This window comes from Petaurus breviceps, unplaced genomic scaffold (genome assembly GCF_028583685.1).
Source record: "Petaurus breviceps papuanus isolate PSGF00001 unplaced genomic scaffold, PetGlider_PUasm1.0 229, whole genome shotgun sequence".
NCBI classification, from domain to species: domain Eukaryota; kingdom Metazoa; phylum Chordata; class Mammalia; order Diprotodontia; family Petauridae; genus Petaurus; species Petaurus breviceps.
Window position 1 is genome coordinate 22,794,044 of NW_027185903.1, and position 26,186 is coordinate 22,820,229.

General features: G+C 41.2%; 1 protein-coding gene and 1 long non-coding RNA gene across 3 annotated transcripts in view; one reads left to right on the top strand and one right to left on the bottom strand.

Annotated features, from left to right (window-relative positions):
* Positions 1-20,135, bottom strand: part of DEPDC1B (DEP domain containing 1B) — a 123,581-nt gene extending 103,446 nt beyond the window's left edge. The window contains exon 1 of one of the 2 annotated variants that reach the window (XM_069096367.1): positions 19,888-20,063. In XM_069096367.1, the coding sequence (XP_068952468.1) occupies positions 19,888-19,935 (48 nt within the window). In that variant the 5' untranslated portion in view covers positions 19,936-20,063. Of the gene's footprint in view, positions 1-19,887 lie in introns of both variants that reach the window. The other variant, XM_069096368.1, reaches the window with a different exon arrangement.
* A 7-nt stretch (positions 20,136-20,142) lies between these two features.
* LOC138167467 (uncharacterized) lies at positions 20,143-25,469 on the top strand. The gene is made up of 3 exons (XR_011169890.1): positions 20,143-20,714; positions 21,266-21,344; positions 25,262-25,469. It is a non-coding gene; the product is annotated as an uncharacterized lncRNA (long non-coding RNA).
* The last annotated feature ends 717 nt before the right edge of the window (positions 25,470-26,186 follow it).

Genomic DNA, 26,186 nt, shown 5'->3' on the forward strand with positions numbered 1-26,186 from the left:
ATCATGAATGTATAGCCTATATCAGATTGCATGCCATCTTGGGGAGGGGGTAAGAAGAAGGGTGGAAAATTTATAATTCAAAATCTTATAAAACTGAATGTTGAAAACTAAAAATTAATTAATTCAATAATTAATGATGTGTGCCAAATGGCAGTTCTGTCACTCAAGTTCAGGGTCACAGATTTAGGGTGGAATAAGGAGAGGACCAGTTCCTTTCAATGGCATTCCAGGGTACAGAGTGGCAACAAACCCTAAGCTTAGCAATAAGACAGGAGCAAGTTCAGAAGCTAGCATCAATTATACAACTCTGACTTGGAGGTGTGGAGAGAATCTCATTTACAAACCCCAGTCCAATCTGGAGTCTACAAGCTTACAATCAAGGATGACTTGTCCAGCAAAACTGAATATAATCCTATAGGAGAGGAAAAAATGAACCTTTAATGCAATGAAGGACTTCCAAGCATTCCTAATGAAAAAAAATAGAGACGAAAAGAAATTTTGAACTACAAACACAAAAATCAAGAGAAACAATAAATGGTAAACATATGCCAGCAATCATAAGGGACTAAAAATGGATTATCTGTTTACTTCCTAATATAGAAAAATGGTATATGTGTCCCTCACATCATCAAGGTTCATAAGGCATCTCAATTAGACAGAAATCCTGAGAGTGGTTCTGTTATGTTTTGATGATCCTAAAAGAAGAATGGAAAGAAAGGTGAAGAGAAATAAATTAGGTGGTAGAGGGGGAAAGAAGAAGGGAGGGAGAGAAAGGATAGGGAAAATTATCTTATAATCTGGATGCACAAGTAATAGTGTATATACAATCAAGAAGGGATGAGGAAAATGGTTGAGAGTGGGACCTCAATTTCATATGAACTGATCAAAGGAGGGAAGACTACACATGCACACGTGCGCACACACACACACACACACACATTCACAGAGTTGGGTACAGAAATACATTTCATTCAGAGGGAAAGGGGAAAAGGAAGGTGGGGGAAGAGAGAGGGAAGATTAAGGGAAGAATTAGTCTTAAATGTTTTTTTTACAGCAGCTCCTACTGTGGTGACAAAAGTTGGAAAATGAAGGGTGCCCATCAATTGGGGAATGGCTAAAAAAGCTAAAGTATATTAAGGTGATAGAATTATGCTGCAAGAAATGATGAAGGGGAAGGTTTCAGAGAAATCTGAGAAGACTTTCATGAATTGATGCACAGTGAGGTGAGCAGAACCAGAAAAACAATGAATACAATAACATTGTAAAGAAAAACTATGAAAGACTATAAAAAACTTAGGAACTCTGATCAAGTTAATGACCAGCCATGATTCTAGAGGATTCATCATGAAACATGCTACCTAACTCCCAATAGAGAGGCGACAGAGTACTAAGACTTTTTTTAGACATGGCCAATGTGAGAAATTTGTTTTGCTTAACTATACATATTTGAAACTTACTTTTGTTTTTATTTTCTCAGTTCAGGGGGTGGGGAGGTGGGAGGGAGAGAGGATGAACTTTTGCTGATTGGAAAATAATTTCTAAATAATAATAAAATATGCAAAATGAGATATTTTTAGACATAATCAATGTGGCATTTTTTAAAATTAACTGCATATTTGGTTTTTGTTAAGTTTTGTTTTATTTCTCAGTGCAGGTGGGGTGAGGAAAGAAAAATGCTCATTAATCTTAAAAAAAAGATCCAAAGTGATCCTAAGAATGATTCCTTGATTCACTCCCTTGCTAGAGGATAAAGTAGGAAGAACATATCAATTCTAAAACACCTAGCCATGCTGTCAATATGAAACCACTTTTCATCTCTTGGATGTCATCTTCCTGCCCAAGAGGCTGAACATAGTGTTAATTATAAACTCAAGGTGTTTAACTTTTCACAAGGTCTGGTGTCTTTACCAGTATCAATATGTAAGCCAATCCATTACATCTGCTTTGGGGTCTTAAAAAGACAGATACAAGTCACTAAATGCTGAAAGAAACAGGCCTCTATTTGCTGTGTTTTAACAGACAAAAGGGAATGCTCAGGTTAAATTGAGACATCTAGAGGGTAAGAGAAGGGGCAAGGATCCATCTGGATAATGTCCCCAGAAGGACATGTGTGCTACCAGATTTCCTAGGGAAGTAAGATGTATCCACAGATCACTCAGCTCAGTGGAAGAGTGCTTGCCTTGAGCAAGATGGTTGAAAGGTAATGTGTTTCAATGGGCAGGGTATGGTACGAAGAGCCAGAAGGACGTGGGAACAAATCTTGCTTCAAACACTTACTAAGTGGCCCATGATAACCTCTCAAAGCCTTCATCTCCTCCTCTACAAGATGATGGGATTGGATCTGATGGCTTCTAAGGTCCAACTCTAAATCTATGTTCCTATGAGCTTCAGGTCAGAGCAGGAGAACCATGAGCCCCTGAAAGGATGACCTCTAAAACCTTCTCCTAGGTAATATACAAGACTCTCCTCACTCCTCCCAGTTAGGTCATGACCTGTTGGAAAGATATCCTCTACAGTAAGGGTGTTTGCCAATGGAGGAGGTGAAAAGGGCAACGGTGGTATACAGGAAGGAAGAGAAAGCATGGCTAAAGTAAACACAGCCTTTCACATGAAAACAATGCATTGACACACACTTTTTATATTGCCCACATATCAAGCATTACATATTATTATAATCAGAAAAAAAGGCCCAATCAGATTCAAAACAAATTCAGCCTAACAGTTTCAAAGGCTGCCATGCTGCTCGATATGACGGGTTGTACAGAGTGAGGAATAAAGAAGAGTAGAGCTCTTTGGAGACAACTCCCAGATTATCAGCACGTGGTGCTAGGACAAAGCTGGTGCTATTAAGAGAACTGGAGAACTCGGTGAGGAAGGTCACAGAATCACAAAACGTCAGAAATCACAGGAAGGGAATTCAGTAGCCATGTGGCCCGAACAGGACTTGAACATGAATCCCCTCTACAACAGTCCAGAAAACAATCAGCCAGCCTTTGCTTGAAGACTTCCAGTAAGGGTAGAAATCCATTAACTCCAGAGGGAGCCCATGGACTTTTGACAGAAAACCCCATTAACTCCAGAGGGAGCCCATTCCAATTTTGGATCGCGCTGGTAGGAAGTTTCCCCTTACATGAGCCTAAATTTGCAAGTCGCTTCTTGTTCTGGCCATCCTCTCTCAGTGAGCCTCATTTCTATACAACAATCCTCCTGCTGTTCTCTGGCTAACTCTTATCACAGTTCCCATGGCAGCTGTTCCAAACCTTCCCTTTTCTGGCCTCCTGCACTGCTGCAACTCTCCCCCCCCAAGTGACTTCAGCTTATACTACATTGGGAAAAAGTAATGCCATCCAACTGCAGTTTCATAAACAGTTCAAACTCAACATATTCAAAACGTTTTATTTCCTCCCAAACCTTTCCCCTTTTAGCCATGCTATCAATATGAAACTACTTTTCAAATTGATAGCATGGCTAGACACTTTAGAATTGTTATGTCCTTTCTATTTTAGCCTCCATCAAGGGAGTGAATCAAGGAATCATTCTAAAGATCACTTTGGATCTCTTTTTTTTTTTAATTAATAAGAATTTTTCTTTCCTCATCTCACCTCCATTGAGAAATAAAACAAAACTTTTTTAAAATAGATATGCACAGTTAATAAAAAGTTCCCACGTTGTCCACGTCTAAAAATGTGTCTCATTCTGCATATTTTATTATTTATAAATTATTTTCCAATAAAAAATTCATCCTCTCTTCCTTCCACCTCCCTTCCCCTTGAACCGAGAAAGAAAAGAAAAGCTCTTTGTACAAACATGTATAGTTTAGCAAAAAAATTTTCCAAAATGGCCATGTCCAAAAAGAAAGTCTCAGTCTGTACTCTGTCACCTCTCTATTAGGAGTCTGGTAGCATGTTTCATGAAGAGTCCTCTATAACTGTGGTTAGTCATTCAATTGACCAGAATTCCTTTTCCTCCTCGATTGCACATTTCACCCCATCATCATCTGCTGCCATACTATCCTCCTTTGCCTCACTCTAGAACGAAGACTTGCCCCTGCTCCTCACCAATATCAACCTCATTAACTAAAAAGTGAAGCGGAGCTAAGACACGGACAGTCACAGTTAGCAGGCATGACATGGATGAAGGACCAGCCAAGCCACCAACCAGTGATTATGGAAGTGAAGTCAAGTAAGAAAGCGGAGAACCAGTGTAATGAAGAACTAGCCAGGAAAGTGTATCCAGAAAGGGACGGTGTCAAATGCTGCAGAAAGGTCAAGACACATCAGGATTGAAGAAAAGTCATACTATTTGGCAATCAAGATGCCTCTACTAAATTTGGAGAGGGCATCTACATTTCCTTGACAGCTGCCCAACTGATAATTCCTAAAGTCTATCTGATCAAGACACATCCGAGGCTCCTCATTTCCTTTAGGATAAAATATATACTCCTTTGTGGGTTACTTCAAGCACCTCTCTACCTTTCTAGGCAGATGACACAATATTCTCCCTCACAAACTCTTCATTTCGGCCAGACTAGACTATTTGCTGGTCTCTATACATGACCTTTCATCTCCCTCACTGTGCCTCTGCATAAACTGGACTATTCTCCCTCCTCACCTTCACTTCTTAGAATCCCTTCAAAGGTCAGCTTAAGGACTACCTCTTCAAGAGGACTTTTCTAATTTCCTAAATCATTAGTGACCCCCATCACTTTTTATGTATTTTGTATATATCCTACATTGACTTATCTGTGAACATGTTGTATCCCCCAGTAGAAAGGAAGTATTTTGGGAACAAGAGTGCTTTCAGACATCACTTGACAGCATCTCAATATGTCAATAACAACAATAAATCAATTGTTTATTAATTGTTTACTATTCCACACTCAAGTTCCAGGTCTGATATTACTGTAACTTCCTATGTCACACTCAGTAAGATAAATGATATAATGATTTTTTAAATTTTTTTTAATTTTTTTGGAGGGCAATTGGGGTTAAGTAACTTGCCCAAGGTTACACGGCTAGTTTTTGTGTGTGGGTGGGTGGGTGTTAAGTGTCTGAGGCTGGAACTGAACTCGGGTCCTCCTGACTCCAGGGCCGGTGCTTTACTCACTGTGCCACCCAGCCGCCCCAATATAATGATTTTTATTTTAATTTTACATATATGGAAAATCAATCTGTCAAGCATTTATTAAGTATCCACTATGTGCATAGCACTGTCCTCAGTGCTGAAGATACAAATATGAAAAATTAAGTCATTCAAAAGGTCTAAAGATGGCACCGTATGAGAGCCAGTAGACTGAACTGAAGAGACTATTCTAGAGACAGAAAGACTTAATTAAGGGAAGTATAGGAACTATCCTCAAACATCTGAAGACCTATCATCTGGAAAGGGATTAGATTTGTTCTTCTTAACCCTAAAAGAACAATGGGTAGAAATAACAGAGAAGCAGACTTAGGTTCGATGTAAAGAAAAACTCCTTAACAATTAGTTAGAAATGGAATGGTCTGTCATGGGAAATAATGGGAGACTCCCCTTCACCAGAGGTCCTTCAGCAAAGACTAAGTGTGACTATATTGGGAATGGTAGAGAGAGGATACTTGTTCAGATGTAGGCAGTACTTGGTGGTGTCTAAGGTCTTTTATAATTGAGACTCTGGAATGTCCTAATCCCTACTGACCCCATACATCTACCATAAATGAAACTCTTGCCTCTCTACTAAAGTTTTCTTAAAGTACTTTCTCTGCATCTCACTTTTGCCCCTATTATATGCTTAAAATTACACAGTAGGCACTTTATGTTTAAATAAATTACAACATATAAGGGGGGAATCTTCATAACAAAAGGGTAAGAGAAGCTTTCTGTCTTTTGTAATCAATCGATCTTATTCTTTTTAAGACCTAAGCTCAAATTACTAATGTAAGGGCTAAAAGTATCCAACATGGACAGATTAACTTAATATTATGGACCAAGCAACAAAATATCTAATAAAATCTACTACTGAAACATACTTCTTGACCTCTTCTACAGAATATGATTTCAGGTTCCTTTTTTTCTAGAGCAGGAAATATAATAGCATAATGGTTGTTCAGTCATTTTATCAGTCATGTCTGACTATTCCTGACCCCATTTGGGGGGTTTCTTGGCAAAGATACTGGAGTAATTTGCTGTTTCCCTCTCCAGCTCATTTTACATACAAGGAAACTGAGGCAAACAGGGTAAAGTGACTTACCCAGGGTCACACAGCTAGTAAGCATTTCAGGCCAGATTTTAACTCAGAAAGATGAACCTTCCTGACTCCAGGCCCAGCACTCTATCCACTAGTTGCCCAGTATAATGGCACTAGAGTCTTTAAAAGGTTTATCATTTGTGTAAGATAATAGCAATAACCCAAAATAAAGGAGAAAAGACTAACTTTCAGAATGGAAATGTCACTGCTCACTGTAAAATAACTTATTACCTATAAGTTTCTTTCAGATACGGAAGACAGTTCATTATGGTATTATCCCCGAAATCTCTTCATCATGCTACCTAACCCCTAGCCAGCATTCTCATCTCTCTACCACTAACTTGAACTCCACCCATCCCCAGTTCCCCGGCAGTGACAAGTGAGTTTTCATTGTATCTCAGCACCACTTCCCCAGCATCTCTCAATGTGGATGTGTCTCCAACCTCCGTTCCCCTAGCCAGCTCTCTTCTATGCATTGTTTTCCCCTTTTAAAATGTATGCTTTTTGAGGACAGGAATTGTCTTGCTTCCTTTTATTTATATCCTAAGAACTTAGCACAATGTCTGGTACATTGTTGTTTTTCCACAACATGCCAATACCGTCCCTGGGATTTTCTTGGCAAGTATACTAGAGTGGTTTGCCATTTCCTTGTCCAGCGGATTGAGGCAAACAGAGGTTAAGTGACTTGCCCAAAGTTACACAGCTACTACCGTGTTTCCCCAATAATAAGACACTGTCTTATTATTTTTTTTTGGACAGAAAAACACCAGAGGGCTTATTTTCAGGGGAGGGCTTATTTTAATGAACATTGACAGCAATTTCAATAAACAGGTAAATGTGAACAAAAAAATGTACCATTATTCAATAAGCAAATCACTGGGGAAGAACAGGATGACGCGCTCACTGCTGCAGCTCTGATTGGATGCAGCTCGGAGCACGGTGTACGTTTCACGGCGGGGGGGCACGGTGCATACAAAGGGTACCGTAATGTAGCGTGTAGCGCAGGGGATCACCTTCACTACAGTAGCAATCTCAATAAGGCTTATTTTCAGGGGAGGGCTTATTTTAGAGGAATCTTACACAATAAGGGGAGGGCTTATTTTTGGGATAGGTCTTATCGGGGAAACACGGTAAGTGTCTGAGGCAGAATTTGAACTCAGATCTTCCCAATTCCAGACTCAGCACTCTATCCACTGAGCCATCTAGCTGCCTCATGTGGCATTTTGAAAGTATTTAGTAAGTGCTTTATCTCTTTAGTTTATTTCCATGCTTAGTATTAAAATAATAGCATTAAAATGATTCATATTCATCTGTGATTTTATTTGGAACATAAAATCAGTTTTAACCTATACGATGCTATTTTTAAATAAAACTATAAACATGGCCCTTAGAAAAGGCATTGACACACTTCTAAGCACCGGAGTGAGCAAGGGGAAACAGAGGAGATCACCCCTATGGTGATTTCTTAATAACCTTGCCCTGATAACTGGGGGTCTTCAAAGCCTGCTCCCTAGCTTAATAGTAGATACAGCTGAATCTCTCTCTGTTATTTGCTTAGGAGAAGAAAAAATGGAAAAGAAACTTCCAGCTAGGATCCCTGACCCACTGAACTGTAAATAGAGGGTGTTGCACTCAATATCTACTGTCCCTTCCAACTCCAAATTTATAATTCTATGAAATTTCCCAATGTGGTTTCAGATCTACTTTAGGGAGAGGTCCCTTAAAAGTTCTCTGGTCCTCAGCCTGAAACAAAAGGCTGAGAGACACTAGGGTACATATTTTCCCACAAATATGTTTAAATTTAATAGGAAGATGATCTACTTTGGGGCCAACTAGGTGGCACCAGGCCTGGAGTTGGGAAGACACATCTTCCTGAGTTCAAATCTAGTCTCAGATACTTAATAGCTATGTGACTCTGGGCAAGTCATGTAACCCTGTTTACCTCAGTTTCCTCATCTGTAAAATGAGCTCGAAAAGGAAATGGTAAACTACTCCAGTATCCTTGCCTGGAAAATCCCAAATGTGGTCATGAAAAGGTGGACACAACTGAAAAAATGACTGGAACAACCATAACTGATCTACTTTAGGATTCTGTGGGCCCTTTTTTCAGGGAAAAAAATCCCACGTGGGTTAAATTTTGCCATATGTGCATTCTCTACTGAGACAGCTGACAAATATCCTGGAGAATATTCAAGAACTGACTGTGGCAGCCTGAAAGGAGGAGTGTATTCATATATATATATATCCCTGGCCTACATCAGACTTCCAATCACAATAAATCTAGAATACTTAATTCACTACTAGTGATAATGAAGACAAACCCCATTAAGTTAAAGAAACTTCCAACCCAAGGTAGATCATAAAATACAGGTAGTATCAGGTATCACCAAAGCCAATGGCCTCTTAGTGCTCACCCTTCTCAGTGCTTTGGCAACATTGAGAACTGTTCATTCCCCTGGATGACCATTCATCTGATGTCACTCCTCTCAATACATTCTTTCCTCCTTGGACTTCTGTGACAACAGTTCTCTCCTGGTTCTCTTCCTACTTGTGTCTCTCCTCCTTCTCAGTCTTCTTTGTCAGGTTATCATCCAGATCCTGACCCTTCCTCCTTTAACTATGAGTATACCCTAGGGTTGTCTTGTGCCCTCTCTTACCACTTTAGGCACTCTTATGAGTCTATCAGCTCCCACGGGTTGAGCTCTCAGCTCTATGTGACATAATAAATGCTTGTTGAATATTCAGTTCATGTTTTTCAGGAATGTCAGTGAAGCCAGGCTTGGTGGGACACATCTGTAATCCTTTCTAGGGAGCTTGAGGATGGTAGATTGGTTGAGCTTGGCAGTTCTGAGTTGTATTAGGCTTAAGCAAGATAGGGTGTCTACACTATGTTTGTCACCAACATAGGGAGCCCCAAAAAAAGGGGGACCTCCAGGCTGCCTAACTAGGGTTGAGTTGGCCCAAATCAGTAACAAAACAGGTCAGAGATCCCATGGTTCAGGTCCAAGAGTAGCTGCTGCACTTCTGGCCTGGGAGAAATAGGAAAATCCTCTCTCCAGAATGTATTCATAAAAAGTATTCAAATCAATAAACAAAATATTGAGCACCTACTCAGTATAGGAAAGTGGTGTGAGCTAGACCCAGTGGATAGAGTGCTGAGCCTAGAGTGAGGAAGACTCCTCTTCCTGAGTTCAAATCTGGCCTCAGACACTTACTAGCTGTGTGACCCTGGGCAAGTCACTTCGCCATGTTTGCCTCGGTTTCCTCATCTGTAAAATGAGCTGGAGTAGGAAATGGCAAACCACTTCAGTGCCAAGAAACACCATTCCAGTGCCAAGAAAACACCAAATGGAGTCACAGAGTTGGACACTACTGAAAGGAATGAACAACAACAAAAAGAATAGGAAGGCAACATGAACTGGAGAAAATGACATTGGATTTGGAATCAAAGGACCTAGGTTCAGATTCCCAGCTCTACCACTAACTAGCTGTGTCCTTGGGCAAGTGTCTTAACCACTGTAAGCCTGTTTCTTTACCTATAAAATGAGAGAATTAGACTAGATGATTTCTAAATTCTCTTCTATCTCTAAAAGTACTCTGCCAGGTACCATGGGCTAAGGATATACCAACTCATAATAACAATTCACTATATAGCACTTTATAGTTGCAAAGCACTCCAGATACATTATCTCATTACTATCAGTGAGGCAGATAAGTTTTATTTCCATTTATAAATCAGGAAACTGAGGTTCCAGGAAGTTATGACCTGTTCAATAATAACTGCACTCACATTTATAGTTTGCTTTAAGGCAGTAGTATCAGATTCAGATAGAAACATATCTCTGTGGGCCACAAATTGACTTAGGAAATTACAAATTAACATTGTCGGTGTCGGGTTGTGTTTTTATTTATTTTGCTAAATATTTCCCAATTACATTTTTAACCTGGTTCTTGGGAGTTTTGTGGGCTTGTGGCAGTGAGTTTGACAACTCTGCTTTATGGTTTATATGCCTTTTACCCACCAACCTTATGAGGTGGGCAAAAAAATATTACTGGTTCCATTTTGTAGAAGAAGAAATTAAGTCAAAGAGAGGTCAAATGACCTACCCCAGCGTCATATGGCTAATAAATGGCAAAATGAGGAGTTAAACAAAGGTCCCTTAATTCCAAGTGGTCAGCTTTCTCCATTATCCCCTGATACTTCCTCCATCAAGCTTCTGGCTTGGCTTATATGGTCAGTAATTGACCCTGGACTTAAGCCTCAGTCTTCTTACTCCATTAGGGAACTCGCTTTTTTTTTTTTAAGCAAGCAACAAAACATTTATTAAGCACTTACTATCTAACCAACATTTTGTTAAACACTGAGGTCACAAAGATAAAAACAGGGAAGTCTTTACTAACTATATCACTGCTGATATTAAGTATCAAAAAGAATGTATTTAGCAAACATTTAGAGTACTTCCCACATATGTGAAAGTGTTCGGGCTGCTATCTAAGATATAAAAATGAGTAAGGGATAGTCCCTACCCTCAAGGAGTTTACAAACTACGATTTGGTAGATGAATGAAAAGTATACCTTACTTAACACAAGGCAGAAAATTACTCTTTTATTAAAGTCCAGATTTGTAATTTCACTGGTGTGGAGGAAATTCCATCTACCAAAGCAGATTAGGATCTACACTGAAATTCATAGCCAAAGAGGTTTGCCTAGGAGCACTGAATTGTTCTCGGAAGCCACAGTGACTGGGTGGCAAAGATGGGATTTAAATCTACTCTCTTCCTGAGCAAGGTCTAATCTATTTTCTCCACCATAACTGCTTCTCTTTTGGTCATATGCAAAGCTGTTTGGACAAAAGAAGGGAGAACAGTCAAATCCAATTTGGGATTTGGGGATGGAGAGCAAAAGTGGAAGAAATCTGGGGAAGGGACTGTTTGTAGTAGCCTTGGAGAAAAGATCATGTAAAAAGCTTCAAATTGATTACCCAATATTTTTTCATACCCAGGTTTTTCTCTTACCTATCTGGAAGATGCTTCACAGGCTCCTTTACCTTCCAGATCATGCCCTCTATCTGTACCTATCCCTCAGGGTTTGGCCCTTAGACCCTCTTTTCTCACCCTCCCCTCCCCCACTTCACTGTAATCTAATCAGCTTCCATGGATTTCAATTACCATCTCCATGCTGATGATTCTCAAATCTGCCTATGATACCTCAGTCTCTCTGCTGATCTCCAATCTCACTTTCCAACTGCCTTTCAGACATCTCCAACCCGATGTCCAGCAGACTTCTTAAAACTCAGTATGTCCAAAACAGAACTGCTTATCTTTCCCCCTAAACTCTGCCCACCTCCAACCTTCCCTATTACTGTAGGGGGTAACACCATCCTCCCAGTCCCTCCGGTTCACAACCTAGGAGTCATCCCGGATTCCTCACCCTACTCCCCCATATCCGGGCTGTTGCCAAGAACTGTCAATTTCACCTTTTCAGCATGTCTCCAATAGGCCCCCTTTTCTCCTCTGACATTGCCACCATTCTATCACAGGACCCCCGCACCTCATGCCTGGACTATTGTAAAAACCTGCTGATGGGTCTGCCTATTCCAAGTCTCTCCTCATTCCAGTCCACTCTCCATTCAGCCATCAAAGTGATTTTCCTAAAATGTCACCCCCCCCCCATTCCAGTGGCTTCCTAAAGGCTCCAAGAGGAGATGCTTAAATACTCTGTTTATCATTCAACCTAGCCCCTTCCTACCTTTCTAGTCTTCTTACACCTTATTCCCTAACATCTACTCTTCAATACAGTGACACTAGTCTCCTGGCTGTTTAAAGAACAAGACAGTCGGGGCAGCTAAGTGGAACAGTGAATAGAGCACTGTCCCTGGAGTCCAAATCTGACCTCAGACACTTAACCCTTACTACGTAGCCATGCGACCTTGGGCAAGTCACAACCCCAATTACCTTGCCTTCCTCCCTCCAAAAAAGAAAAAAAAAGAACAAGACACTCCATCTCTCAGATCCAGGCATTTTTTCTGGTTGTTTACTGTGCCAGGAATGCTCTCTCTCCTCCCTTCTGACTATTGACCTCCCTTGGCTTTAAGTTCCAATAAAATATCACCTTCTACAGGAAACTTCCCCCAACCCCTTTTAATGCTAGTGTCTTCAGCTAATTATCCTGTAAATAATTATATACATATATATTTATATATGTGTATATGTATGCATGTAGTACATAGTGCAAATTTGTCTCCCCCATTAGAAGGTAAGCTCCGTGAGAACAGGGACTATCTTTAGGCCAGTTTAGTATCCCCAATGCTTAACACACAGTAGGTTCTTAATAAGTGTTGAATAATTGATTGATTATGACAATGAAAGATAAAAATGAAAAATAGACTGGAAAAGAAACAAAGGGGAGAGGAGGTTGGGGGGAAAAAAATTTAAGAGAAAAAGAAAGAGGCACAGAAGGCCTGTATATCTGCATTAAATACAACTCAGATGTCTCTAAAATAGGCTGTATCACTCACAAAGTTCGATTTTCCCTTACGTGTTTAATGCTAAACAACTTATTAGGAGAAATACAAAGAGTTCCTGAAGCAGGAAACACCTTTTAAGACACGTACAACTAATCTATTTGAAAGCTGCATCTACCTACTGCATTTTCAAAACATAAGCTGTAGCCACATAAATTCCTCCCCTTTAATATTTCAGTGAGTTCTAATAAGTACAACTACAGTGAAATTAATCATTATGAAGAGCCTAAGTCAACCAGAGAAATAACTGCATTTTTATGGGCATGAAAACCTAAACACACTTGAATTATAACCCCCCGAAAAATCATTTATAAGCTTTAAAAAGATTAGGCTCCCCAAATTAATTGGTTTCTTTCATAATATTTCAACAAAACAAACATGTACTAACTGCTTCCTATGGGCAAGAAACTGTGGAAGATACTGTGAATGCTTCAGCTACACATAACTCAGGAGTTATATTTTAAAAATAAACAAGGTTTTGTCTTCTTCTTTTTTTAATTTTTCACTGTGAAGGCCACTTTAGCCAAAGTGACATAAGTCAGGCAGTCAACACCACTGTGCTAGTGATACAAAGAAAGGTCGAAAACATGGTCCTTGCTCCCAGGAACTCCCATTATAGTATGGTAGATAACATGCAAATAACCATGTATATATAGGAAAGACACAGAATAAATGGAAGGTATAAAAAATAGCAGTTAAATAGGGAAAGGCCTGAAGAAGGTTGAATTTAAGATAATGAGACTTGACGAAAGCCAAGGGAGTTAGAAGGTAGAGATGAAGAAGGAAAACATCCCAACCCGGGGTATACAAAGCCAGAGCAAAGTTGAGAGATACACTATCGCATGTGAGAAACAGAAAACAAATGCTTGGGTAGCTGGATCACAGTAAAGTCTAAGTCTGGTGCAGTCACACTGGCCTGAAATTCCTGGTACTACCAGGAGGCTGAGGATGGTGGATCTCCTGAGTTCCAGATTCTGAGCTACCTCTAAGCCAAGCCAGTGTCAAGGTAAGTCCCATGTAGAAAAGGAGGTGGGGAAAGGGGGAATAGGCTGCCTAAAGAGAAGCAGACCTGCCCATGTCTGCTAAGGAGGTCAAACTTCCTGGCAAATCACTAGTGGGACAGGTCCAAGAGCAGTCCCTGCAATTCTAGCTGGAACAAAATTAGAACACCCAACTCTCAAAAAATAAAATAAAATAATAAAATAAAAATAGACCTGGAAACATGGGTAATTCAGATCAAGGTGAGGTTCTTTTACCTCAGTACCTTAGTTATTCAGATGGTTGCCAATGATGACTTATATGACAAGTTGTACAAGACATAATCAAAGATCTAAAAAAAAGAGATGAATGAGTCTTGCAGTAAGAGTGAAAGATAACAGATGAACAGGTTGAACACAGAAAGCCACATTAGTATATTAAAAGAAATAGAAGGCTTTAAGCACTTAAGGGCAGGTTCTCTATAGATGATTTACAGAAGAACCTGTGGGAGACTGGGCAACTAGGTGTGAAGCAGATAGGGTGCTAGGTGGAGTCAGGAAGACTCCTCTTCCTGAGTTCAAATCTGGCCTCAGATACTTACTAGTTGAGTGACCCTGGGCAAGTCACTTAACCCTGTTGATGGCCTCAGTTTCCTCATCTGTAAAATAAGCTAGAGAAGGAAATGGCAAACCACTCCAGTATCTTTGCCAAGAAAAGCCCAAATGGGTTTACAGAGAGTTGGACATGGACTGAAATTGACTCAACAAAAGTAGCATAGACCCAAAGGAACAGAAGCACTGAGGTCTGCCTCAGTAAGGGATTTACCCACAATGATTCACTTAATTAAATATCTCAAGATATTTCTCTTAATTTTCTACTTCACTTTATCATTGGAGTCCTGGTCTATACATTCCCATTTCTCTATCATTTTCCCACAGATGTTGTCTCACTCTTTTTTTTTTATTCTTGTGGTCGTTGTTTAGTCATTTTCAGTCATGTCCAACTCTTCTTAACCCCATCTAAGGTTTTCTTGGCAAAGATAGTGGAGTGATTTGTCATTTCCTTCTCCAGCTCATAAGAAAACTGAGGCAAAAAAAAGTAAAGTGACTTGTCCAGGGTCACAGAGCTGGTAAGTGTCTGAAGCCAGATTTGAACTCAGGAAGATGAGTCTTCCTGATTCCAGCCCCAGCACTCCAACCACTGTGCCACCATGCTACCCATTTATTCCTACAATATAGCTCAGTGTCAGAACTTGACCATGGTGTCCCTAGCAGATTATCAACAGATAATTATTGAATGAATGAAAGAATTCAACAAATGAAGGGTTTTTAAAATAGTTTCAGTCCTTTTTTTTTTTAAAGCAATTGGGATTAAGTAACTTGCTCAAGGTTACACGGCCAGTTATTTCTGGGTGTGGCGCTAAGTATCTGAGCCCTGATTCGATCCTCAGGTCATCCCGACACCGGGGCAGGTGCTCTTACTTGCTAAGCCACCTGGCCACCCCTCATAGTTTCAGTTCTAATATCACAACACAAATGTTCCAGATGCCATCGTTCAGGAGAACCCCAGTGTTTCCTTATGCCTAGTGACCTCAGAATTTCTGCTTCCCTTCATTCAATGCTATCAATGAGAGGGTGGTGTGGAGAGAAGGTACATACCCAGAATTCAGCTAACACCATAAGCTCTAACACTGGGATGACCAAAATATCTGAGACTGAACAGCAAAGCTGCAGAGGGCGGTAATGCCTCATAACTGTTTGCATGCTGACTCTCTACCTTCCATGCTTCTTAACAGAACCAACAATTTGGAACTTTACTAAAAATGTCATTAAACTTACATAACTCTTGTGCCAGCTATACCACCATCAGGCATACAGCCCTGAAGAGATCAAAGAGGGAAAGAATCCATATATGTAAAAAAATGTATAATCTGTACAAAAAAAAGTGCTGCTGTAACATTTTTGTTGTAGCAAAGAACTAGAGAACAGTCAAATAAAATACAGTATATGATTGCAATGGAATATCATGCCATAAGAAATGACAAAATGGATGAATTCAAGAAAACCTGGGAAGACTTGTATGCACTGCTGAAAAGTAAAGGAAGCAGAAATAGAACAATTTATACAATGACTACAGCATCATAAAGAAAAACAGCTTTGGGGCAGCTAGGTGATGCAGTGAAGAGAGCACTGGAATCAGGAGGACCTGAGTTCAAATCCAACTTCAGACACATAACACTTACTAGCCATGTGACCATGGGCAAATCACTCAACCCCAATAGCCCTGCCTTCTCTCTTCAAAAAAAGAAAAAGTAAAACAGCTTTGAGAAACTTAAGACCCGTTAACCCACCAATAGCACTACTAGATCTATATCCCAAAGGGATCAAATAAAAAGGAAGAGGACTTATACATAGAAAAATATGTATAGCCATTCTTTTTATGGTAGTAAAGAATTGGAAATTGAGGGGATGTTCATCAACTGGAGAATGGCAGAACAAGTTGTGGTACATACTGTAAGAAATGACAAGCAGGATGCTCTCAGAAAAACTTGGGAAGACTTACATGAACTGAAGCAAAGTGAAAAGAGAAGAGCAGGGAGATCATTGTGCAGTCACAGCAATGTTGTAATGATGATCAACTGTGAGTGATTTAGCTATTGTCAGCAATACAATGATCCAAGACAATCCTGAAGGACTTGGGATGAAAAAATACTATCTACCTCTAGACAGAGAAGTGATGGAGTCTGAATGCAGATTGAAGCGTTTTTTTTTTTTAAAGCAATTGGGGTTAAGTAACTTGCTCAAGGTTACACGGCCAGTTATTTTTGGGTGTGGTGCTGAGTATCTGAGCCCGGATTTGATCCAAGCCACCTGGCCGCCCCTAAACAATTGGGGTTAAGTAACTTGCTCAAGGTTACACGGCCAGGTGTTTCTGGGTGGATGCTAAGTGTCTGAGCCTGGGATTCGATCTCCAGGTCTTCTCAACACTGGAGCCAGTGCTCTTACTCGCTGTGCTACCTGGCCGCCCCAAAGCATACTTTTTTTACTTTATTATTCTTGGGTTTTTGGTCTTCATCTTTTTTGCAATATGGTTAACATTGAAATGTTTTGCATAACTATATATATATAATCTATATCAAATTGCTTGCTTTCTCAAGAAAGAGGATTGGGGAGAGGGAAGGAAGCATAGAATATGGAATTCAATTTGTTTTAAAATACTAAACATTTTAGTTTACATATAATTAAAGAAAAAAAACAGAATAAAAATTTTTAATTTTAAAGAAAAAGAAAATTTTAAGAATTGATCCACTCAATGGTCAACCACAACTACAGAGGATCATGGATGAAACAGGCCTCCCACCACTTGAAAGAGAGGTTACAGACAAGGTATAGCAGGAGTCATAGTTTCCCAGAGATGGTCAATATGTGGATCTACTTCATGTGAACATGCTAACTTAATGATGGGGAAGTTTTATTTTGTTTTGTTTGGAGGAGAGGTGTGTGTGAAGAGAACTGAGGGAAGGAGGGCAAGTTCTAGATTAAACAAAAAAAAAAGGAGGTTTCAATGAAGCACTGTGGAAAATACACAGAACAGAAGGAGGAGATTCAGTGGGACAGCTTTTAGAACTAATGTCGTGAATGTAATACATACTTTCCAAAATAAAGCTGTATTAATGAGACTTATGGTTTCATATATGATGTTCCCTTTCTGTTCTTTGTATATGGAAAATGTTCATGTTTGTCGGTGTTTGTCAAGTTTAGAATAACAAAAATAAAACAATATTTTTTAAAATACTATTTTTATCCCATTATAGACCACTTCAAACATATGTTGAGATCTCTTTGAAAGGAAGAAACAAAATATGCAAGCATGCAATGAGAAATAACATCAGTTATAAGCTTCTCTTAGGTTTTATACAAGCCACATATGGGACAAAAATACAAACAGAGTGCAACTGACATTTTTTTATTTAAACACTCCTTTACCCCAGGCCTATTCTAAACCTCTCTATTAGACCTCACCTATCCCCCAATCTGAAGTTCCTCTTCTAAAAGCTAGATACCCTGATTAGCTTCCTTTCTATTTCATGCCCACCTAGACCAACAAGTGGACTGCTAGGTGGTACAGTGGATAGAGTACCAGGCCTGTAGTCAGTAAGAATTGAGTTCAAATCCAGCCTCAGACAAGTACTAGTTGAGTAACCTCAGGCAAGTCACTTAACTGAGTTTCCTCATTTCATTGAGTTTCCTCAATTGTAAAATGGAGATAATAATAACATCTATCTCTCAGAATTGTTGTGAAGGTCAAGGAAGAAAATAATTGTAAAGCATTTAGCACAGTGCCTGGTATATAGCAAGCATTTAATAAATGCTTGCTCCCTCATTCCTTGTATGTAATTGATTTTAAAAAAAACAACAAAGAGTATGGGACCGTGTACCGATCACTCTTCTAGTGTAAGTAGCTAGCGAGAGATCAGTGGCCCAGGGTCACACAGCTAGGAAAGGTCTTCCAGATTTCAGGCCTAGCATTCTAGCCACAGTACCAGTAGCTGTCCTAAATCTTCATTGTTCTTCAGATCAGCCCTATATTGTTGTCGCTGCTCAGTCCTGTCTGACTCTTCAAGATCCCATCTAGAATTTTCTTGGCAGAGGTACTGGAATAGGTTGTCATTTGTCCTTCTTAACTCATTTTTACAGATGAGGAAACTGAGGAAAAAACAGTTAAGTGATTTGTCCAGGGTCACATAGCTAGTAAGTATCTGAGGTCACATTTGAATTCAGGTCTTCCTGACTCCAGGTCCAGCATTCTATCCACTGAGGTAAAAGTCACTTAACCTCTGTCTGCCTCAGTTTCTGCAAAGCTCTTGTGAGGATAAAATTTAACATTCATAAAGTGCTTTGCAAACCTCAAAGAGCTACTACACAAATCTATCTAATCCAATAAACGTTTATTAAGCATCTACTATATTCCTGGCACTCTGCTAAACACTTGGGAAACAATAAAAAACAATCCCTGTCCGTAAGGAGCTTACAGTCTAAAGGAGGAGACAAAAGGAGGCAGAAAATGAGGGGAGTCAGCAGGTTTACAAGAAACCAAGGGGTATCTAGTTCTCTGGAGTTGAAACCCAGCAGAGAAGCAGATGTATTGTGGAGTGAGCTGAGAACCCAGCCCTCACCTTTTCCACAAGAATAGCTTAGGTGCAGTAACTGTTTTACCCCAATTTTATATTCAGGTAAAAACTAACATGTATGTATAGGACTTGGGTGGCCCAGGGAAAAAGCTGAAAAGATACCGAGTCCAAGTACAAGAGACACAAGTACTGTTTTTGATTATCTGGACGTGGTATCACTTTGCCGCAGGAACAAAGGCAGGGGTACACAGAGAAAAATCTAACAATCGCCACATGAAGCCAAGCAGAGGGGTAACGCAGCCTAAATCAACATGAAGCAATGAGAGATTAGAACAGAAAACCGTTTTGCCGCAGCCACAGGGATGTAGCAAGTTTCACTCAGGAAGGTGCACACCCAGTCCTAGTGAATAATAAACAGGCTGAATAGGAAACCAAACTAAATCAGATTCTCTCCCTTAGCTGACACTCTCTGACCATCAGGTCTGTTTAGATTAAAAAAAAAAAAAAAAGCTGCAAAACCAGATCACAAGATCTCAGGATTTAAACCCCATTGGATCTGGAGATGCCTTTAAAAAAAATCTCAGGTAGACTTTATAATTTTTTTTTTAAGGGGGAAGGTGGAATAGAGGAAATTAAGGGTTTGGGGCCCACACTCCTTTTCTTTTACCTGGAAAGCTTAACTAACAGCTGGAAGATCATGAGGCCGTGCACCAAGCTGGCTGGACTCCAAATCTTATTCTTTCCTCAAACATCAATAAAAAACAGGTACCAGAGACAGCCCAGCCTCCATCCCAAACAAGGCTAACGGAATGCGGGTTTCAGAAATAAAGAATATTAACCACAAACAGGTCGTGTGCCCACGAGAGAGCTCTTTCCCGGAGGAACCCAACCAAACACAGCGCCCCCGACCCGAGGAACCGGGAGGGTCGAGCTTGCAGGAGACGCTGGGAGTCCAGGCTGCTTGGTGGGCATCTGCGCTGCAGGGAGGGGGACAAGGGGGGAGTGCTGGCCGCCGCCCCTCGCGAGCTTACCAGCTTCGTCGCGCGGTAGGGCCCAGGTCCAATTATTCGGTGCTCCATGCTCCCCGGCCCTCTCCAGCGGCGCCCCGCTGCGCCCCGGGCTCGGGCGGGGGACGCTTCCCAGGGAGATTCCAAGTCGGGATGAGATGGGGCAATGAAAGCAGTTTGAATCGCGAGCCTGGAAGGACTCAGTGCTTTGATTGGGCGCTGTGGTAGGGCACGTGACCAGAGCCTTACGTCACAAATAGAATGCGGAACCCCGGGAATCGGAATCTGATGATAGCCACACCCCCAAAAAATGCAGGTCTGCGTCCTCAGGCTGCTTACTTCGGAGGCTTCTAGTGCTTGCTCTCCCTTGCTCCATCGACCCTGCCGGGGACAAGGTCCGCTCCTTTCCCAGCCCTAATAAATTGAACTTCGGGCACATACATTTCAAAGAAGAGGAAGACAACTCCTCTCGCCCCTTTCCGCCTCCCCACCCCGAACTGATAGGCAGAGCTCGCTATCCAGCTCCAGAGTGGAGCCGATCCTTAGAGGGGAGAGGAGGAACAGAGAAAAGGGAGGGACCTGAAGAGAAAGATCCTAGATTTGGGGCTGGAAGGGGCCTTAGAGGTCTCCTAGTCCAAGTCCTGTCAAGTTTGCATTAAGAAGCTGCCGTGTGCCAGGAACTGTACTAAGTATTCAAAGAACGGTAAACGACTGTCGCTGTTCTCACAATCTAATGGGGGAGAACGTGCAAACCGCCTGTGTGCAGGCGATATGTTCGGGATGAATTGGAGATGATCAGCAGAGGGAATGCACTAGCATTAAGAAGTATTAGGAAAGGCTTCTTACAGAAGGTGAGGTTTCACCTGGGACTAGAAGGAAGCCTGGAGCTGGAGGGAGAGAATTTCCTGGCATTGGGGAGAGGGGGAGAGGGGGACCACCAATAAAAATGAATAGAGTCTGGATAACAGAGTCTTTCGCGGAACAAGCAGCCCATCCATTGTCACTGGGTGAGGATTGGAGGGGAGACTAGAAGGGTGTAAACTATAAGCAGACTAGAAAGGTGGGGAGTAAAGAGCTTCAGATGTCAAAAACGGGATTTTATATTTGATCGTGGAAATGACACGGAACCACTGGAGTTTATTGAGGAGTACCATGATCACCCTCGATTTATAGCAAGATCGGTTCTGTAGCTGAATAGAGAGGATGCACTGGAAAGGGGAGGGACTTGATGTAAGGAAACCTACCAGAACTCTGTTGTGGTCATACTGTTATGGTGATAAGGGTCTGGGTGGTGGCCCTGTCAGAGGAGAGAAGGCATTTGTATTCAGAGTTCGGGAAACAGAACCCAGGTATTATTACAAGGTAATAATTAATAATATAGTTAATAATTACTATTACACAGATAAGAAGTGGATAAGCATAAGCAAAGGGTGGCCACCATGTAAATGGATTTCTCCAGAGAACTGGAAAAACCCCAATTTGTAAGTGAATGATCTTAATCTCTAAAACATTCTCACAGAATCACTGAATTATTGAGTTGGAGGGTACCTCAAAGGCTTAGTCCAACCTGTAACTGAGAAGGAATCCCCATGAACATACTCAACCAGTATCTATCCAGCCCCCTTTTTTTTTTCACTTCTTAAGTAAACCTTCTGTTGGAGGGTGGGAGGGGAAGCTACCTAGAGCTACCTCCAGAGGCAGCTTTTAGATGGCTCTGACTATAAGAAGTTCTTCCTGACATCAAGCCCAAATTTGCCAAGTTGCAACGTCTACCCATTGCTCCTACGTCTACCATCTAGGGTCAAACAGAACCAACCTGATCCTTCATCTATGGCTAGCCTTTGGATACTTTTACAATCTGTCAAGAATCTTCTCAATGATTAACATCCCCAGCTCCTTCAACCCATTCTTATCTGACACAGACTTAAAGCCCTTCACCATCTTGGTTGCCCTCTGGATGCTCTCCAGTTTATCAAAGTCCTTCTTAAACTGTGGCACCAAGAACTGAAAATAACATTTGTTCTGATGAGGACAGAATACACAGGAATTTTTACCACCTTGTTCCCAGAAGGTCTGTTTCTTTCTTTTTTTTTTTTTTTGGAGTTTTGAAAAATTTCTTGTGAATCCACCAGCTCCACATTGATCTGCAAAAACTAGGCAGCTTCTTCTTTAGCAACACAGTCTTTTCTGAGTGGTCCCATGAAAGCTTTCTTCTCCTCCATGATCTGGAACCGACTGTGACCAAATTTGGAGGTGGTGTCAATGAACTTCGGGTCGATCTTCTCCAGGGCGCAACGTTTGGTCTGTACCAGCAGAGACTTCCACAGGGTGAGGACACGCTTCTTGGTCCCAACGACAGCCTTTCAGCATGACAAAGTCATTGGTCACTTCACCGTAGTGGACAAAGCCTCCCAGAGAGTTGATGCTCTTGCAGACAGATCATAATCAGTAGACGCGTTGTTTTTGATCAGCTTGCCATCCTTGATCCGGTAGCCCTGACCAATCTTGTAGATCTTCTTGTTGATCTCAGTGCAATGGTGGTAGCCCTTCTGACCAGCTCGAACCACAGAAAAGGCCACATGGGCAGGATGCCAAGCTCCAATACACGCCACCTTACGCAGGCCTGGGGCAGTTTCTTTGTGTGCCAGTGGCTGGTGACACCTTTGTAGCCCAGGCTGGTGACACCTTTGTAGCCCTTCCCCTTGGTCACTCCAGTGATGTCAATCATCTCGTCCTGCCCAAACACAGTGGACACGGGCACCTGCTGCTCCAGCTTCTCATGGTCCCAGTCCAGCTTCTCAGCCACGCTGCTGCCATTCCCTGCATCTGGGTGTGGGCAATGACTCTGATCACCTGGCAGTACTTCTTTATGCTGCTGAAGTCTTTCTCCAGATGCTTTTTGCCATCATCGTCCTGCCACTTCTTGCAGTACTTGGTGAAGGCCTTCTTCTTGGACTTATGCCAGTTCTTATAGAATCACCTCTTACACTCATCACTGATATGCTCAGCAAAGATGGTTTTGAAGCTGTGCAGGCCCCAGGGTTTGCACGTAGCCCACAATGCCTACAATGACCATGGCGGTGGAGGGGGGGCATCTCGACGATGGTGATGGCCTCTACAATTTCCTTCTTGTTGACCTTCAAGACAGGCCTGTCCACCTCTTACACGATGTGGGTCATGCCGGCCTTATAGCCCAGGAAGGCTGTCAGGTGGATGGGCTTGGTGGGGTCATCTTTGGGAAAGCTCTTCACCTTTCCCCGGTGCCTGCTGCTTCTCTTTCGAGGCAGGAAGCCCAGAGACCCATGCCTGGGAGCCGAGAACTTCCTGTGGGACATGCTGCCACTGTTGCACCTGCGCCTGCCACCGAGTCGGGTTGGAAGAGGGGTCTGTTTCTTTTAATGCAACCCAAGATCTCAATTTTTTGTTGCCTGCCAAATCTCACTAGTGACTCCTGTAGAGCTTGATATCCACTAACACTCAGTTCCCTTTTCAGGTAAAATGCTGCTTAATCATCCTAACCTCTTCCTCCACCCTGTGCTTGGGCAGTGGATATTTAAAACTTTACCTCCATTCATACTGAATCTGATCTTATTAGATTCAGTGATATTCTAGCCATCAAAATTTTTTGGGATCCTGATTGTCATCCAGCACATTAGCTCTCTATCCCAACTTTGTGTAGTCAGCACATTTGATAATCAATCTTTCAAAAAAAATCCCTTGATGGGGCTGCTTTTTACCTTAGGTTTGTTCAAATTTTTTCCATAGAATTTATTTTGCCAAATGCAGCTCATTACACTCTAACTTGGGGAGCTGTCATTTCCTCCTCAAAATTGTACAACTAACTGTTGATTCTCCTTAAAGAGATTAAATTAAAAGGGCTACATTATTGTTTTCCCTCTGTGTTCCCCAAAATTCCTTCTCTTTGTTAAGTGTAGGCAGAACTGATAACTCTCTAATCTTCCCAGGTCTTGTCCTTAACAAAGCTTTATTTAACCCTGCCACCCCTTCAAGTTACCATCCTATATGACTTTGTTCCTTGCCTCCATTTCTTGGCCTTTCACTTATTCCTTAGTTCCTTATGATCTGGCATTAGACTCTACCAGTACGTTCAAACTGCTCTAAGGTTTCCAAATATCTCTTATCCACTAAAGCTAATGGCCTTTTCTTATTCTCTGTCTTGTTTTTATTCTGTGAAGCATTTAGCATGGTTTATCACCCTCTCCTCCTGGATAATTCCTCTTACCTTAAAAGATATTGCTCTCTCCTATTTTTCTTTCAGTCAACACTATCCTGAATTCATGGGAGTATTCACTCCCAAGACTCTGTCCTAGGTGCCTTTCTCTTCCTTCTTATAAGTATACTCTCTTGGTGATCTCATCAGCCCCCTTGGATTTAACTACTTTCTTGTATGGTAGATGACTCCCAAGTATCTATATCCATCCCTAATCTGCAGAACTCCAGTTTAGTGTTGCCAATTGCCTGCTAGATATCTCCACCAGGATATGCCTCAGTATAGCCACCTCAGTATGTGCAATATGGAACTCACTAATTATCTAACCTCTTAACTAGCCCCTTCTCCATTTCTGTTGAGGATACCACCATCCCTCCCCCCCCAAGTTATACAGGTTCTCAACCTCAGAAACATCTTTGACTCTTACCCCTTCTTCAACTCACATATTCAGATCAGTTGCCAATTCCTCTCAATTCTGCCTCTAACAGAAGGTCTCATTTTCCTTCATTTCCCTGTCCTCTTTTCTCCATTTCACTCACACAGACACACCACTATTAGTCATGTCTTATAGCTAAGTGGTATAGTAGAAAAAAATGTTGGACTTAGGAAGACGAGTTCAAATTCTGCCTCAGATACTTACAACTTTATGACCTTGGACAAGTCACTTAAACCCTCTCAGCTTTAGTTACCTCATCTGTAAAATGAGAATAGCAATAGCCCCTTTCTCATAGAGTCCTTAGGATCAAATGAGTTCACATATGTAAAGCACTTTGCAGACCTTAAAATGCTATATAAATGCTAGCTATTATTATGCATGGCACATGGTGGGCACTTAATAAATGTTTATTGACTAACTCTTAACAATAGCATCCTAATTGATCTCTCTGCTCCTACTCTTTCCTTTCACTAATCCATTCTCCTCAAAGTTGTCAAAGTAACATTTCTGAGACACAAATCAGTCTATGTCACTCCTCTACTCAAGAAATTTCCCTGTTGTGTGTGTGTGACAAAATACAGACTTTTCAGACTACCATCAATCTGGCTCCCACCTACCTTTCCAAATTTATTTCATGTTACTCCTCTTTTTTGCATATTTGTTCTATCCAAACTGGTTCACTAGTTAATCCTACAATTAATTTGGCATTTTATCTCTGTGCTTTTGTACAGGTTGGCCCCCATTACTGAAATGGACTCTTTTTGAGAAGGATAAACAGAAAAAATAATGTGGAGGGAAATGCACAATTAGCAATCATATCTGTGAATGTGAATGGAATGAATTCACCCATAAAACAGAAGCAGAATGGATTAGAAACCAGAATCAAAAATGTATTATTTATATGAAAAACACTTTGAAACAGAAAGATGTGCACAGATTTAAAATAAAGGACTTGGAGCAGAATCTCCAGAATATTATGCCTCAGTTGAAGAAAAGTAAAGTTAAAAATTGTAGCAACTGTGATCTCAGACAAAGCAAATGCAAAAATATACCTAACTGTAGCAGCAAGCACCCCAAGCGTGTCCTCAGGGTTTGCTGCCCATACAGGTTCTTGGATCTGCTTTGTTAAAGGAAAGCAACTCAAAATGGGTTAACAAGCTTACTTTAATCAGTCAGACACATATTGTTTACCTTGTTCAGGGGAAAAAGGTCAGCACCCCAAACTTCAAAATATACAGACAGAATTATCAAGACATTAACAGATCAAGTAGACAGCTTTCCAAACTGTCCAACCATTACATCCATACCCAGTCAACATCTGGGTTTCCACATCTGGGTTTTTCAAAGCCGGGGGACTCTCAAGAACGGCTTCCCAGAATTCAGATCAAATCACAGAACACTTCTCAAAGTGAGTCCCCAAAACAAAGCTACACATCAGGGCTTATATAGCCTTCTCCTGGCTCAGAGAATGTAACAACCTTTTGGACCCACTGGCCAATCAAAAAGTATCTACTGAAAAACAAGCCTCCCACCCCAGGCTTCAGGTGCACTTTAGCCTAGGGGCAGGGAAGATCTTCCAAATCTGCATTCCCGTTACATTCGGCCCCAAGATCTTTCATGCCCATAGCATAGACAATTTACTTTTGAATTAGCACT